Here is a 17,101-nt window from a genome sequence, read left to right as displayed (position 1 = left end):
AACTACTATTTACACGACTGTGTAAAGAGAGATTCCATTGTACTAGCATTCTATTGCAATACACTACGTTGATCTTTTTTACTACCTATATTCTTCATTTCTAAATCACTTTTAACATTATCGTCTTCGTCATACATTTTTAAATCTTTAATAAAATACCAAACTCCAACATCGAATAATGTACCAATTGCAACAAAAGCAGCTGCAGTTAAATTCAAAAGATAACGTAAGGATTCTACATCGTATAACCAGCAATTTCCAGTTCCTGTGCAGGTTTTGCCCCAAACTAAACATGTCTTATCTAAAACGTACAATATATATTAAATTTTATAAAATTAGATTAGATATTGTAAACAATTGTACTTGCCTAATATAGCTCCGAAAAATATTGGCGCAGGAATTAATGTAAGCAAGGAGAATATCATCAGAGCCAGAGCCATTGACATGGGTTTGTCTTTCGGGTCCACGCATCTGCCAAAAAATATTTAATGTTAATATAATGTTTTGTGTCAGAGTTGAAAAAGTTGGTTGGTATTTACTAACCTGACGGCGATTAGAAAATTGCTGGCTCTACCAGTAGCGCTAGTAAACTTCATTAAACAAACGACAGCTAAGAAAATATAAAATTGTTTTGAGCAATCCACTGGACAACTTCCAGGAATTGCAAATCCAGATTTGTTACCAATATTTTGTTTCACCACTTCACTAGGAACTTTGTCAAAGAATATAGAGTTTTTGTCAAATTTATCTGCATCGATGCAACTGCAGTTTGTGAAGATCTGCAAGTAGTAAATCAAATTATTAATTGATATTATAAATTTTGTTAAAATAATGTGCTAACTTTTTTGTTGTTGTCTTCAAAATGATCTCTGCAACCGGCGTGACATGCCGAGATGAAAGTAGTCGCTCCATCTGCGGAACAAACCGGAAAGTATGGAACAAAATCGCATTTGCAATTCGAATTACAAGTAGCAACTGAATTATTACTGAAAAAACAATTTTATATAGATATTCCAATAAAGTTGAGTAGTCTGATGTGAAAAATCACTCACGTGGGCGTAGAATTAATGACAATGTTATTGTCATTTGCAGAGCATCCAAGAAATACGAACAGTACCATCCAGACTACAGATAAAGCGCCAACAAATGTGTTCCAACCAGCTAATGCTCTACAAATTGAAAAATTATATATCAACATATACAATTAATATTTTAATTATTATACCTTCCTCCAGGTTTCAATTTTGTTATCACTACCCCTGATGATAAAATACCGATCGCAGAAAAAACAAGTCCTACAGTTCCTGTCATAAGACTAGCTATAGATGCACTTTGTCTATATTGTATTTCTATATACTTTGGCAAAAATATCCAATACGCCATATATCCAAAGAAATAAAATACAGACGTAAATACATTCAACATTAATATTTTGTTACGTACTAATCGTTTTATTGTCACTACCATATCTATAAAAACAAAAATAAATTATAAAAAAAATAATTAAATTTTAAAACACACCGTTACGACCTTTCATAGAAGCTGGTGGATCATTTTTGGTTTCGTTCTCGTCAATATTTTTTTTCTCGAGTGCTATTTGTCGTCTTAAAGCTGCTCGTGGTAAAGTTTTTGGAAACATTCCGAGAATCGTTGCAAAAATGAACAAGATTCCTCCTAAAATTAACCATCCTACCCACCAGGCTCCCAACCAGCGCATATCTGTATTATTTATTACCGGAGTTAAAGATGGAGAAATGAAAAATTTTAAGCAAAGACTTGATAAGGCATATCCTACTGCTGGGCCAAGGGTTCTTAGGAAAATAGAGAAACCTAGAAAAATATATAAATATATTATATATTTCTAACGTGTGTAATTTAATTCGTTACGTACTCATCAAAGCAGGAGTTTTTGATTTTTTCACATTATCATCCATGTACGAAATTCCCAAGGTATAATATAAAGATCCACCAATTCCAGATATAAATTGTGCTGCAAATAGTATTATTTGAGGAGCTAAACTTCCTTCTTTTACTTCGCATTTTGTGCCACTACCTAAAAATATATTTTTTTATTCATCACTTTTTTGATAATTCAAAATCTATTCAGATATTAGTCAGCCTAATTAAGTTTCATATAAAAATATTTTTTTTACTAAATACTTCGCCATATAAAAGCATCAAATCAGCACCATTGAAAATTAATCCATATTGATCTTGATTATATATCACTTCTCATCGTATTAACCGATAATTCATTTATTAATTAATAAAATCTAAGTTTACCATCTAAGTGACATAGATTCTTCTTTCTCTGTTCGTTCAGAACTTCAATTGTGGTATTTTGGTCATAGACAGCACCATGCTCCAAAGTTAATCCTAAGGCATCTTGTCCTGGTCCGTAGATGATGTGAGGAAGAGCAGTCATAAGACAAAATAGAACCACGGTATAGAGGCCTAGGGCTAACCACCTGGGTTTATGCCCTTTTCCAGCATAATAACTGATTATTATGGATGCAAATAAAGAACTTATGTCGTTGCCCACGGATATAATACCTTAAACATATAAACTTTAAATTAAAAAACTAAAAAGGACTCTTGTTCATTATCACAATTTAATTAGTGAGTTTTGTAGGAAAATACAATTATTATCTGTGTACGTAATGAGGATTATTAATTTAAAAAATCATTGACATTTTATCGTTTAATCGCCTTGGACTTTATTAGATAATACAATAACTTCACCTGATGTTTTACTCGGTATCTTAAAACGTTTTTCAAGAGTAGTAATCGTTCCATTAAAATATGCATAAGTTGCTGTGTATATGCATCCTACTAAGCCATAAAATATTACAAATGCTTTCTTATTAGCAAATCTGTAAATAATATTAAATGAAAATTTACACAGATTTATTATTTTTATTTTTACAAATGTACCTCTGAAAAAATGGTATTCCACACGTAGTGTCTTCCGTCAATGGCATTTCCTTAAATCTTTTCTCAAAATCATTCTCATTGTCGAAATTTCCTTTTTTCCAAAGTAATTGATCTTGTTCGGAGTACAATTTATTTCTACCATTTTCTTCTGTATCGTTATTATTTTGTTTTAACATTTCCAGACAATTTATTTAAATAAACATTTAGCACAAAATCACGTTACACATATATTTAAACACACAGATTTATTTTAATATTTGCACTTGGTTTAAGTTTTATAATTTTATTCTATTATATCACATAAAACTCGGATACACAATAAATTTTCTGCTAACTGTCTTTCTTATTTAATAGTCATATTAGAATTGATGTGTAAATTGATTTTTTATGTAGACATGAGACTAAGATTAGATATAAATATTCAATTAAAGATACTCGTTTATCAGATATGGATTTCAAATATATTTATATAAATAGGCACGTGGATTAAGAAACTTGATTTTCATTGTTGAAACTAGAGAAAATTTTTATGTATTTTTAATGAAATGGGAAATGGCATAAAAATCGCGTAAACAGTTTTAGTTATTGCGAAATAAGCTAATTAAACAAAATTATTAGTATCAGAAATGGATATAAAAAATATTTTAAACCTTTTAATTTCTAAAGTTGAATTTTAAAACAAAAACCAAAAATTTATTATAATTTCTACTTATTTAATTTATTATAATTTTAATACAGTTTGCATTTTTTATATTACAACTTAAATTAATTTTAAATTCCTCAAGTACTATTCTTTATATGACTTTGTATAGAGAGATTCGATTGGAATAAGTTGGCAGCAGCTCCATCCGCCTTTTGCGTCTTCAAAGAATTCATTTCTTGGTCGTCATCTTCAGGTTCATCGTAAATTTTTAAATTTTTGACGAAATACCAAACTCCGACATCAAATAATACTCCAATTGTGACAAAAGAAGCTGCCGTTAAATTCATGATGTAACGCAAAGATTCAACGTCATATAGCCAACAGTTTCCAGTTCCGGAACATGTTTTTCCCCAAACTATGCATGTTTGATCTAAAAAATAACGGTTTATTATTGTAACAAATTAAAGATTAGGTTGATTGGCCACGCATTTGAAAAATGCTTACCTAGAATTGCTCCAAAAAATATTGGTGACGGTACAAATGCAAACAAGGACATTATCATCAGTCCAAAACCCATCGACACAGGTTTATCTTTTTCCTTAACACACCTGAAGTAATAATAATATTTTAATTACATTGCACTTTATACTAAAAATGAGTTTGTATATAATTTTTTTTTACCTGACGGATAATAAAAAGTTGCTAGCTCTACCAGTAGCTCCACAAAACTTCATTAAACAAACGACGGCAAGGAAAATGTAAAATTGCTTTGAGCAATCCACCGGACAACTTCCTGGAATTGCAAATCCAGATTCGTTACCGATATTTTGTTTGATCACTTCGCTAGGAATTTTCTCAAAGAATATTGAGCCTTTATCAAATTTCGCCGCATCAATGCAACTGCAGTTTGTGAAGATCTGCAATTAGTAAATCAATTATTAATTGATATTATGAATTTTGTTCAAGAAACTGCTCACTTTTTTGTTATTTTCTTCGAAATGATCGCTGCAACCGGCGTGACAAGCCGAGATGAAAGTAGTTGCTCCATCTGCAGAACAAACCGGGGAATACGGAACGAAGTCGCATTTGCAATTCGAATTACAAGTTGAGACTGAATTATTACTGAAAATACAATATTTCATAGTGATTCCAATAGAGTCAATCATTCTGACTTTGAAAAACACTCACGTGGAGGTAGAGTTGATTACAATATTGTTGTCGTTTGCGGGACATCCAAGAAATACAAAAAGTACCATCCATACTACCGATAAAAAGCCTATAAACGCATTCCAAGCACCTAATGTTCTATAAAACAATGATAATTTTTAATATTTTTTCAACCAGGTATCAATTCTATTAATCTATTTACCTCGCACTGGGTTTATATTTCGATATAACAGCTCCTGACAATAAAATACCGATTGCGGAGAAAACAAGACCTACAGTTCCTGTTACAAGACTAGCCTTGGACGCACTTTGCCTATATTGTGTTTCTATATACTTAGGCAAAAAAATCCAATAAGCCATGTATCCAAATATATAAAACACAGACGCTAAATTATTTAACATCAATACTTTATTGTACAGCAATCGCTTAATGGCAGCCAGCAAATCTAAAAAATATATAATAATTTACATTTAGACACAAAGTTTTATTTCGTATTATACTGCTCACCTTTTAGTGATGCAGGAGGTTCAATGCCAGATTTGTTTTCCTCAGTGAGATTCTTTTTCTCAGCTGCAATTGTTTTTCTCAAAGCAGCCCGTGGTAAAGTTTTTGGGAACATTCCGATGATTGTTGCAAAAATGAATAGAAGACCTCCTAATATTATCCACCCGATCCACCATGCTCCCAACCAACGCATATCAGTATTGTCTATTATTGGAGTCAATGTTGGAGAAATGTAATATTTTAAGCAGAGACTTGACAAAGCGTACCCTGCTGCTGGACCAAGGGTTCTTAGGAAGATAGAAAAGCCTAGAAAGAATATTTGTTTAGTTTCATTTCCATGTTGTTTTGGGTTGTTATGTACTTATTAAAGCTGGAGTTTTCGATTTTTTCACATTGTCATCCATGTATGCAATTCCTAAGGTATAGTACAAAGATCCACCAACACCAGCAATTAATTGGGCGACAAAAAGTAAAATTTGAGGAGCTAAGCTTCCTTCTTCTATTTCGCATTCGGTACCACTTCCTAGAAAAATAAAATTAAAAAAAGAATTATATATTAAAAGAATTATCATTGATAACGATGACAGGTCTACCATGGAAAATTAAGTTTTATATGCTCAGACTTGAAGCAATATTTTAGAAATTTGTAAAATATTTATGATTTTTCGATAAACTACGTAAAGAGCCATTTATAATTCTAAATTACATATCTATCTCAAGATTTGCTGATTATTTATTAATAAGCACACCTTATCACCAACAGATAAAACCCATCTGTCAATATTATAATTAACAAAATTTTTAATCACCATCTAAATGGCATAGATTCTTCCTTCTCTGTTTATTCAAAACTTCAGATGTTGCATTTTGATCGTAGACAGCACCATGTTCTAAAGTTAATCCCAAGGCATCTGGCCCTGGTCCATATATGATATGAGGAAGGGCTGTCATCAGGCAAAATAGGACCACGGAATATAGACCCATGGCTATCCATCTTGGTTTATGTCCTTTTCCACCATAATAACTGACAATCATGGAGGCAAATAAGGAACTTATGTCGTTGCCAACGGATATTATACCTGGATGAAATTATTATTATTTATAAAATTATAATTATTTATATCCAATCTCAAGTGGTTCTTCTATTCTATATAAATCTCAATCCTTGAATTATTTCTATATCTATCTATGTCAATACAAAACAATTTTGCGAAATCATTGAGACTTCTTAGACGTATTTGTTGTTGAGAGATAAAAATAAAATTACATTACACTAACCTGATGTTTTACTTGGAATCTTAAAACGTTTTTCAAGTGTCGTCAATGTTCCATTGAAATAAGCATAAGTAGCTGAAAATATACATCCAACTACGCCATAAAATATTATGTAGGCTTTTTTATTCGCAAATCTGTAAAAATAAGTAAAATAGTTACAGCCAATATCTATGGAAATCAATAATGAATAATATCTAATGAATCAATAATGAACTACTTTTGTACACTGTTTCACAAATATAAAAATATGTTTTCAAAATTATAAATTCTGGTAAGAATGGGAAGAATGTATGAAAATATTTCAAAATTTATAAATAGTTTCGGTATAAAATTATATATAATTTACCAAAATTAAAACAATAATATATTAATTGAAATGATCTAAATTGAATTATTTATTAATTTCAACAAAATTTATTCTAAAACATATTTCTTTGTTTACTTCTAAATATGTTCTAACAGATCCTTAAAATGGAACGTACTTAGTTTGAAATTACTGTTTAAACTAAATAATAAATTATTAAAACAAACTTAATATAAACTTAATAAGTTAATAAGAGACAATTTATTATTGATTCGATTGCAGAAAAATATAATTTTGTTTTATTTTTGTTAATTTATTTGGGAATATTTGGGAATGTAGTAAAGTAACAGGTCATAAATTTCTTTAAATGGTGTATTAAAAATTGAATTTTTGAATTGAATTGGAATCACAAAAAATCAGGATTTATTTGAGACATTTTTTTAGAAATTAATTTGGAAAGTAAAATTAAATTTTAAATAAAATAAATAAAAATTTTCTACCGTACTTTTGTAGAAAAGCGCCTTTGAAGACCCCAAAACCACACGTGGTATCATCTGTCAAAGGCATATCTTTAAAACGTTTTTCAAACTCATCTTTTTCATCAAAATTCTCCTTTTTTGCTAACAATTCGTCGTGTTCTACGTGCAACTTATTTTTAAAATTGTCTTCATCATCCTTACGATCCTGTTTTTCCATTTTTACTAACTTTTATATTTATTTCGAATCATTTAGCACTGAAAACACTCGACTTGTTCGCACAGATACAATTTTATTAATAATTTTTATTCGCATAAAGGCCACAACCCACGATAAACGTCGAGAGTATCATGCTAACTGCTTTTATTATTTTAAACTAGAAGTATAAATTACAATTGTTCACATTTTTTCTAAAAGTCTCCGTATCTGCTTATGATAAGATATAATAAATATGTGATTGAAGATACTAGTTTGTCCTACGTCTGTATTGATTGATTTTATATCTTTATTTTGGCCGAGAGAAATCTCAATGATGTATATAATAGTAATAATGAAATCTACTATTTTTCTACATGTATTTTTAACACATGTATTAGATGTACTTCATTTTTCAGTAAGAAATCTAACTATCTTTTTCTATCATGATCATATAAAATATATAGAAGACTCGTTTTTATTATATTTTTATTTATTTTCGTCATCAATTAAATATACATTAAAATCTCATTATCACAAAACCAAACTAGAACTATATTAACACCTAATATTATTTCTAAAACGATTTGTATTTATATTTATCAATATATTAAATTGTACATTTCAATATCTCCATCAATGTAATGGATGCATAGTTACACTAGACATATATATTTTTATATATACATAAATTAACTTGTGTACATAAAAATAAATTATCCAATTTAATTACGATTTACTTTCTTGTACGTCCCTAAATTCATCTTGCCTGTTGTTTTCTTTGTGACCATTCTGTTTGTTTAATAAATGTTCCATTTCATCTTTTTGAATATTGTCTTTTATCACGTTATTTGCTACAACTTGTGGACTTTCTTGCTTTCCATTATGAAGAACCTTCATTTGCTGGTTCTTCTTGTCGTCGTTTACAACTTCTTCATCGTCGTCGTAAATTTTTAAATCTTTCACACTGTACCAAACACCAACATCAAATAAAGTGCCAACAGTAACAAAGGCAGCTGCTGTCAAATTCATGATGTACCTTAGAGATTCCACATCATACAACCAACAATTTCCAGTACCTGTACACGTTTTACCCCAAACCAGACAAGTTTTATCTAAAAGATAAAACAATATGGTTAATTTTATATATATTAAGGTATGTTGTTGCTGGTTTACCTAGCACAACACCAAAAAATATTGGAGATGGTACAAACGAGAACAGTGACATCACCATAAGCCCGAAACCCATGGAGACAGGCTTGTCCTTCTCTTCCACGCATCTGAAAAATTTTGGATTAATCATAATTTTTCAAACATGTCATTCATCACCTTACCTGACAGAAACAAGAAAATTGCTTGCACGTCCAGTTGCTCCACTAAATTTCATCAAACAAACGACTCCAAGAAATATATAAAATTGATGAGAACAATCAACTGGACAACTTCCAGGCATAGCCCAGCCCCAACTGTTATCAGATGGATCATATCCAGGAGTGGGGTCGGTATTGAAAGTTGCTGTCGTGTTTAACAAAGTGGAGTTGATGCAACTACATTCTACAAACATCTGAAGAAAAATGTAGAATTATTTACTTGAAAATAAATGGGTATAAATTTGTTCAAGTACCTTTTCGTCGTTCAACCTTATTTGGTCATGGCAACCAGCATGGCATGCTGATATGTAAGTGGTAATACCATCTGCTGAGCATACTGGTGAATATGGTACATAATCACAAGAACATGATGCGCTACATTGTAATGGAGAATCATTACTGAAAAAATAAAAAAGGGTTAGTGATCTAATATTAGTCTTCAATTTACAGAAAATATATCTAATATTTATTATTACATACCCAACTCCAGGATTCATAATAATATTATTGTCATTAGCTGAACAACCAAGGAACACGAAAAGAATCATCCACACGACGGATAGACCTCCAACAAGAACATTCCAAGCAGCCATCGCTCTTAAATATGAATATTTTTTTAAAAAATGTATTGCACATAATTTTAATTTATTATATTACCTGGCACTCGGTTTAAATTTCGATATAACCAGGCCAGCTAACAAAATTCCAAATGCCGAAAATACCAATCCTACAGTACCAGTAACGAGACTTGCAATTGAAGCACTTTGTCTGTATTGGGTTTCTATATATTTGGGCAAAAAAATCCAGTATGCCATATACCCAAAAAAGTAAAATACTGATGCCAAATTGTTTAACATCAACGTTTTGTTATACAGCAACCGTTTGAAAGTGACAATCATATCTAAAATATGAAAAACATAAGCAAATATGATTTAAATATTTTTTACTAGTTTTACCCTTGAAAGATGCAGGAATTTCTGGTTCAACCTCCGTGATTAGTCCATGTTTCAATTTCTCCGCGGCGATAGCTTTTCTCATTGCAGCTCTTGGCAGAATTTTAGGAAACAATCCAATCAACGTTGCAAAAAATATTAAAGTTGATCCTAGTATCAACCAACCTAACCACCATGCTCCTAACCATCTAGGATCATTATTATCAATTGTTGGCGTCAACGTTGGCGAAATGTAGAACTTTAGACAGACGCTAGCCAAGGCATAACCGGTTGCAGGTCCGAGCATACGAAGAAAATAAGAAAAACCTAGATAAAATAACAAGATAGTGTATAAGCAGGATGGAATTTGGATAATGTATATACATGTTGTCTTACTTATCAGTGCTGGTGTTTTAGATTTTTTGGTGTTATCGTCCATATAGGATACACCTAAAGTGTAGTATAAAGATCCACCGACTCCAGAAATTAATTGGGCAGCAAATAGTATTATTTGAGGTGCGATGCTCCCTTCTTCTGTTTCGCATTCAACTCCTTCGCCTATTTTATAAATAATAATGAATAAAATAGGTAAGGACATTGTGGGTTTCAGATCTTAGAAACCATGGACATGAAACATAGATAAATATTACAGTTGTATCAACTGATCTAGGATTTGTGTCTGTTTACCATCAGTGTGGCACAAAGTTTTCCTCTTCTGTTTATTAAGAACTTCAATGGTGGCATTTTGATCGTAGACAGCTCCATATTCGGTGGTGAGTCGAAGGGCATCTTGTCCAGGGCCGTACAGCAAATGAGGCAGAGCCGTCAGAAGGCAGAATAATACCACGGAATAAAGCCCTAGGGCAATCCATCGAGGTCTGTGTCCTCTTCCAGCATAATAGCTCACGATCATAGAAGCAAATAAGGCACTAATATCGTTACCGACTGTTATTATACCTGGAAATTAATAGAAAAATCTACTTAATACAATATCGCAAATTCAATCTTTAATTTTATTAATAAAGTTATACCTGTTGTTTTGCTGGGAATTTTAAATCGTTTTTCAAGTGTCGTGATGGTTCCATTAAAATATGCATAAGTTGCTGAATATATGCAACCGACAACTCCATACAGAACTACGTAGGCTTTTTTATTTGCAAACCTAATAATAATAATAATATATATTATTCACACCTCGACCGGTGCATCAAGGTGAAAATGTCTTAGAAAATTAATTATTAATTTTACCTTTGTAAAAATGGTCCATGAAGAAACCCATCCCACAAGAAGTCTCTTCGTAATCTCCATCTGTTTGTATCTTTCTTCAAATCATCTCATGATTCGTCTTATCATCTTGCACACCATTTAAAGCTTCTTCCTTTTTCTCGTTGTTCATTTTTACAAATAATTTATTACAATTCGATAAAAATTTTCACACCATACTTTATTCCAAAATATATTTTATATTACAAAAAAATCTATTTTATATTTGTTCTAATTATGATACTGCGTCCGTCATCAGCCGAAGACGAGGACGTCCTATCTGATTGTTGGCATTAACAAATGTTTTTTAATATTAAAACACACATCTCGTAATATTAAATAAGATATCACTGATTTTTTGATAAGAAAAGCAATAGAAGTCGATGGTCTATTGTTGATATCAGCTTCTTAGTGTCTGTGAAAAATGATAAGGCTTGTTGTATTAATCAAAAAAGGTGTACATATGAATTATTAAAAGACGGCGCGAAATTTTAGTTTGTTTTGTGGTCTTATTGATACAAATTACGGGCAAAATGAAGAAAATGTCGTATAGAAGAATTTATGCTCTTTACATAATTATTTTGGACACTTAAAAATAAAAATGATTGTAAACAATACCAAGAATTACTGAGTATAATAATATATAAAAAAATATCTGTATATCCATATAAAAAAATAACAGAAAGCGTGAACAAATAATAAAATAGAGAAATTAGTAATTAAATATTAAAAAAATTAGATACAAATTTAATAAGCAGTCCATACTTTTTGAGCATTAGTTTGACGATTTTTTAGTAAATAAATCACAAGAAATATATAAAAAACATAAAACCTTTAAGCAATGAGTAAAAATCTTATACAAATATTGTATTTGTGAGAAAATTAAAACTGTGTTGAGTTGTTGGAAATTATTTATGTTTCAATCAAATAGTAATATTTTTATATAATAATTAATTATTTTAATTGTTTATACTTTTTTTTGTTTGAAACCGAATTTGCGTATTTTCCACTACATAGTCAAACTTAGATTCAAAACGCATATCGTTTTCAAAATTACAACACACTTATTTTATTTTAATACTTATACCTTTTAAAAAACAAACTTTTGATCACTATTATATATACAGATTGATTTACTTTGAACTTTACAGAAATCTAATACCGAAAATTTGGAAGGATTTGAAGAAAGGGCGCCAAATGGGAATAATATTTGTTTCGGATTTTTTTTTTGAACTTTTTGATAAAATACAAAGTTTATCATAAAGTACTTGAACAAAATGTTTTGCACCAAAATGCACTTTAAAATGGACAATCTGATATTAAGTGTTATCCAGATATGCAGATCTGAAATATCGATTTAGAGAAATAATAATCATCTTGCAGGACTTTGCTGCAATATTAAATAAATACAAGTAATAAAAAAAAAATATATGTATCTCAATTAAAGATAATCATTGTGTTGTTTTCTAAAAACAATTGATCTTCAACAAACAAACAAAAAATATACTTAGATCATTGGTCGTTAAATAAATCCTCAACTCACCGTTGGCTTATTATGCAATCACACGTTGCGAACAACAAACTAACACGTTCACTTTTCCAAAAACACAACTCAAAATCAGCATGCACACATCATATATTTGTCCTTTATCCTTTTTTGAAAATCTATTTTTGAAAATGATTTACAGAATCCTCATTTTGTCCATTTATTTTTTTGGACACGCGACCGTCAGCAGCCTGTATCTGCCTATTAAGTTAACTCATAAGCCGGGAACGTAAGTGGACAGTGGTTGGGAACGATTTCTCTATTATCATCCACGAAACCGAATGCAAACAAATAAATTCTGTTGTCGAAATTTTATATTTGGTTTACTTTTGTACGAAGATATTACTACTATCTATCTATCGAGTTATTACTGATAACAGATGCATTGATTTAGGAAAGAAGGAACTCTAATAGACACAACTTGTGAGCAACAGATAGTTTTCAGATTTATTTTCTTAATATTATATCCAATTTTGGATTTTGGGGAGTTTATATTGCAAGACCAATCATCAAATATTGAACTATAATCTAATATAATTTTATGTCCTTTATCATCGTGGTTAGTATCAATATTACAATCAAAATCCCATTAACAAATCAATTACTGATATAAAAGTACAATAGTTATTTTTTTGTTATTAAAGACAATACTCGACTTGAGTGCTAACTGCAAATATTCATTGATTTATCAGTTTAATACAAACCGATGCAATTCATTATATATAAAAATGTTATCACCAGACTATAAAAAATTATATCAATAACCGTCAGCTTCTGGTAGAAAATTGCGTTTGTTGATTTATTAAACAAATAAAGATTAAGCAAATAAGAACTTCTGCTAAATCATTGCCTGTTATATAATTTTGATGAAATTTTCAATAGTAGTTCGATAGTTTATTCCCAATCTTTTTATTTTACATTGGATTTCATTTGCTATAAACAATACATATAAATGTTATTAAAATCCTCTAAACAATATCATGTTATAAAGTGATCTTTGGCCTCGCGGTAATTAATTTTTTTCAGATAATGATATTTAAAGAAGCGGAAAAAATGTTTGTTTGTAAACATAGATTTTAATTAAAACTATGATGTGTTTGCAAACATGATTTTTGAAATAAATAAATATAGCTGCGAATAAATCAGAAATTCATATGACCCAAAAAAAGCTGATAAATGAAAAAAAATGCAAAAGGAACTGCCTAATATTCGTTTCACAAATGTATATTATTTTATGTGGAATCTTTAGTGCACTATTTTAATTGGCAATTTACTAAAGTTTTTTCTTAATTTTTTAATGTTATTATTTATTATTTAAATATTATTTGAGCATTTAGTCCAAACATAAACCTGAAGCAAATGAATCGATTCTTGGATGTTGTATAGGAAGGGAAACCCTGAATAAGATGGGGCTACCCATTTATCCAAAATATATGAATTCTTGCTATTATCGAAATACATATTTTTTTCGTTATTATATGAACCAATTGATTCTATTTGATTTAATCGTAGAAGCTCCTGGCATATATATATATATATATATATATATATATATATATATATATATATATATATAGAATTTTATGATATGAGTGGAACGAATATTAATTGTTTAATATGAACAAAACAGCACTCAGAGTACTGTGTCAAGCATTGCAAGGAATAGTTGGTGTTTTTTGTATACCAAAAATTAAATGAATTTAAATAAATAAATATTAAAGAATGTGTAGTATATAAGTAACTGTTTTTGAAATTACACTGAAGATGAGACACACCATGGTCTCGAAACGTCTGTAATCATAAAATAAAGTTGTGTTAAACAAATCTGAGTGCTGTTTTGTTCATATTAAACAATTAATATATATATATATATATATATATATATATATATATATGATTTAGTAGTTAATTAATATATATATTCTTGCATAATACTTTTTCCAAAAATATGTAGTTTTCTAAAAATACTCATGTTGATAAAATTATAATTAAAAAGTGCATACCTGTAACACCTGTAATACCATAAACACATAAACTTCTATAAACATATGTAATAATTAGAATTAGATCCTAATTCGGTCATGACATATCTGCTTAATATTTTCAAAAATACTATCTTAGTTCAATTTTCCATCCTAAAGATTATCTTTTACCTTAAGTTTCCCAACATCTGTACTTAGAGTGCAGATTACTTTAATAAACTAGCTTAATAATTCCGACCACGCGTCGTTCCACTATTTATTCGTGCTCGATAGAGTCCGCGCGTTGGCTCGTCTCTGCGCTAGACCTAGAGCTGTATTCAAATTGCGGTTCGGCCGAGGTGTCCGCGAGCCACTTTACGGCCTAATCATAATCTTCAAACACTCCAAATCGCCAAGTTCCAGGAGATCTGTGTCATATGCAAACTGGGTCTCCTGATCAAGGACTCATGGAGATGGGTAAAACAATTGGCAATTGTGCCTCGCCATACCTTACTATTTTTATTAGGATGAAAACAAAATAATATAATCTTAATTTGAAATATGTTCTTGATGTATTTATATAAATGAGTACATTTGTCTTAATATGATATCGACGTTATCATACTCTATGAGAAAAATAACGTGTTCAAAAGGCTTTGAATTCTATAAAATAATTTGCATTCATAAATATAACCAACCCTTTAAAAATGTAAGCGTTCAAAGAAATCTGCTCAATAAAATTGATAATTAAATATTAATATTTCTATTACAAAGTCTTCGTTTATTCGTCTTTAAATTTCCATCTCCGTCGTCGATATTGTATCGAATTCATGGAAAAGGGCGCATTATGGAAATTCATTCCATCTTCTGCGGATCAGAATACTTCTTTGAAAATATTTGTAGAAATATAAAAGACGGATTAAAAATAAAAATGTGTGCGCACGCTAATGTCGTCTCGGAACACTTTTAATGCGCGGCTCTTTAGAAAAAGTTCAACCGGGAGCGATTGGAGAAAATAAAAATTATATGAAAAGGTAGAAAGCATGTACAATTTCTTTTTGAAACTTGTAATATACAAGTTAATCTCGCAGCCATCGAGACGATACTGTATCGATAAAATTGCCAGGAGAATGAGGAGAAAAGTTTGCGAACGATGTTGAGGATTGACTATCTGTGCGTGTAGTAATAATTTATAAGCTCTCTTTAAGTTTGCTTGCTGGGGAATGATATATTTTGAAACGATATTTTGTGATTCTTGATGAACAATAATATACATATTCCAAACATAAATCATAATGCTTAATAAAATTATGAAGGAGCACCTTACTTAAGTTGCATTACTACTGCCTTGATAGACCCTATTTGGCACCTTACTTCTACTTACAAAATTTATTATAATTTCTTAAAGTTATTCAGAAAAGATATATTTTTTTAAATTTTTATACAAAGATATGTTTATTTATCCTTGCGGTTCGCAGACCTCCTCTTCCCTGTTAATCAAACTCCTCCTGAATTTATCGTCGTACAAAATCTCCCAATTTCCAATTGCTTATATCATCTCGAACATATGCAGAAATAATGATACGAATAGCATAGATTTCATTGAAATATATAGCTAAATATTATATATTGTACAAGGAAGTATTCGCATTTCTACATACTGGCGAGGACTTACTTATTCTGCCAGATGGGACGCGCAATAATGGAATTTCATATTTGTATTCTGGAACAGGACCGACATCAATCGGGGAAAATAAATAAATGATGAAAAATGATAATGAGTTAAAAATAATATTTAAATCAACCCAAAATGTGGAAATTAAATATTTTATAGAACAAAGACCGTCAAATGTGGGTATTAATGAAACTCTTTAAATTTTGGTCAACACACTAATTGAAATACAAATTGAAAGTGTCTTTGTTTAAATTCATTTACACACACTTACAGATAAATTATACAAATACAATAAAAATCACATCTTGCTATTATTTATAAAAAAATTGACAATGGTATAACTATTTTATTAATAGATCTATTTTTGTATATTTAATGTTAATGCAAAATTATTTACTCTTTAGTTATTTACTAATAAGGATAAAACAATATAAAAAATTGCAAAATTAAATAAGTCATTTAATGATTGTGTGAATGAATAAATCCTTTCTATCAGTCTGTTATCATTACATATCTGCTAAGAATAAAACCCTTCGTGGAATTTTTAAACTGAAGCTTTATAAAATTACCCATAATAAAATAGAAACTCGAACAAGTAGCGGGATTTCTAAAGACGTTCACATTCGAAAGGCAATATTTATATTCGTATGAATAAAATCAGAATAAAAATGATTGAAAATTGAGACGCACGCATTGCCTTATTCCTATTATTGCAGATGATGGAGAATGCATTTCGATGCAACATTGCATTTTGGTAAATTTCTTTTTATAAATTCTTGTTTTGCTATGTATGCTGTATCAAAATAAATAAGTTGAGAGAGAACTACGAAATATTAAAAAACAAAAAATGTCAT

General features: G+C 29.9%; 2 protein-coding genes and 1 pseudogene across 2 annotated transcripts; all 3 read right to left on the bottom strand.

Moving 5' to 3' along the window:
• Window positions 1–39: 39 nt before the first annotated feature.
• Window positions 40–3,174, bottom strand: LOC113368247 (solute carrier organic anion transporter family member 5A1-like). Its single transcript, XM_026609810.1, has 11 exons — window positions 2,935–3,174; window positions 2,743–2,873; window positions 2,284–2,553; window positions 1,892–2,053; window positions 1,531–1,830; window positions 1,226–1,469; window positions 1,053–1,169; window positions 842–986; window positions 544–779; window positions 368–471; window positions 40–301 (listed from the first exon to the last, which is right to left on the bottom strand). The coding sequence occupies exons 1-11, from the start codon at window positions 3,108–3,110 to the stop codon at window positions 51–53; spliced, it is 2,136 nt and encodes a 711-aa protein (XP_026465595.1). The 5' UTR covers window positions 3,111–3,174; the 3' UTR covers window positions 40–50.
• A 463-nt stretch (window positions 3,175–3,637) lies between these two features.
• Window positions 3,638–7,634, bottom strand: LOC113368246 (solute carrier organic anion transporter family member 1A1-like). Its single transcript, XM_026609809.1, has 11 exons — window positions 7,334–7,634; window positions 6,528–6,658; window positions 6,059–6,328; window positions 5,611–5,772; window positions 5,253–5,555; window positions 4,947–5,190; window positions 4,766–4,882; window positions 4,555–4,699; window positions 4,259–4,494; window positions 4,082–4,185; window positions 3,638–4,007 (listed from the first exon to the last, which is right to left on the bottom strand). The coding sequence occupies exons 1-11, from the start codon at window positions 7,522–7,524 to the stop codon at window positions 3,715–3,717; spliced, it is 2,196 nt and encodes a 731-aa protein (XP_026465594.1). The 5' UTR covers window positions 7,525–7,634; the 3' UTR covers window positions 3,638–3,714.
• A 505-nt stretch (window positions 7,635–8,139) lies between these two features.
• LOC113366043 overlaps window positions 8,140–17,101 on the bottom strand; it is a 27,384-nt pseudogene continuing 18,422 nt past the window's right edge.

The sequence above is a fragment of the Ctenocephalides felis genome, unplaced genomic scaffold (assembly GCF_003426905.1).
Source record: "Ctenocephalides felis isolate EL2017-DRISC unplaced genomic scaffold, ASM342690v1 CF-g0.4_SCAFFOLD_01170, whole genome shotgun sequence".
In the NCBI taxonomy this organism is placed as follows: domain Eukaryota; kingdom Metazoa; phylum Arthropoda; class Insecta; order Siphonaptera; family Pulicidae; genus Ctenocephalides; species Ctenocephalides felis.
Note: the sequence above shows the minus strand (reverse complement) of the source record. Positions and strands in the feature narration are given on the sequence as shown.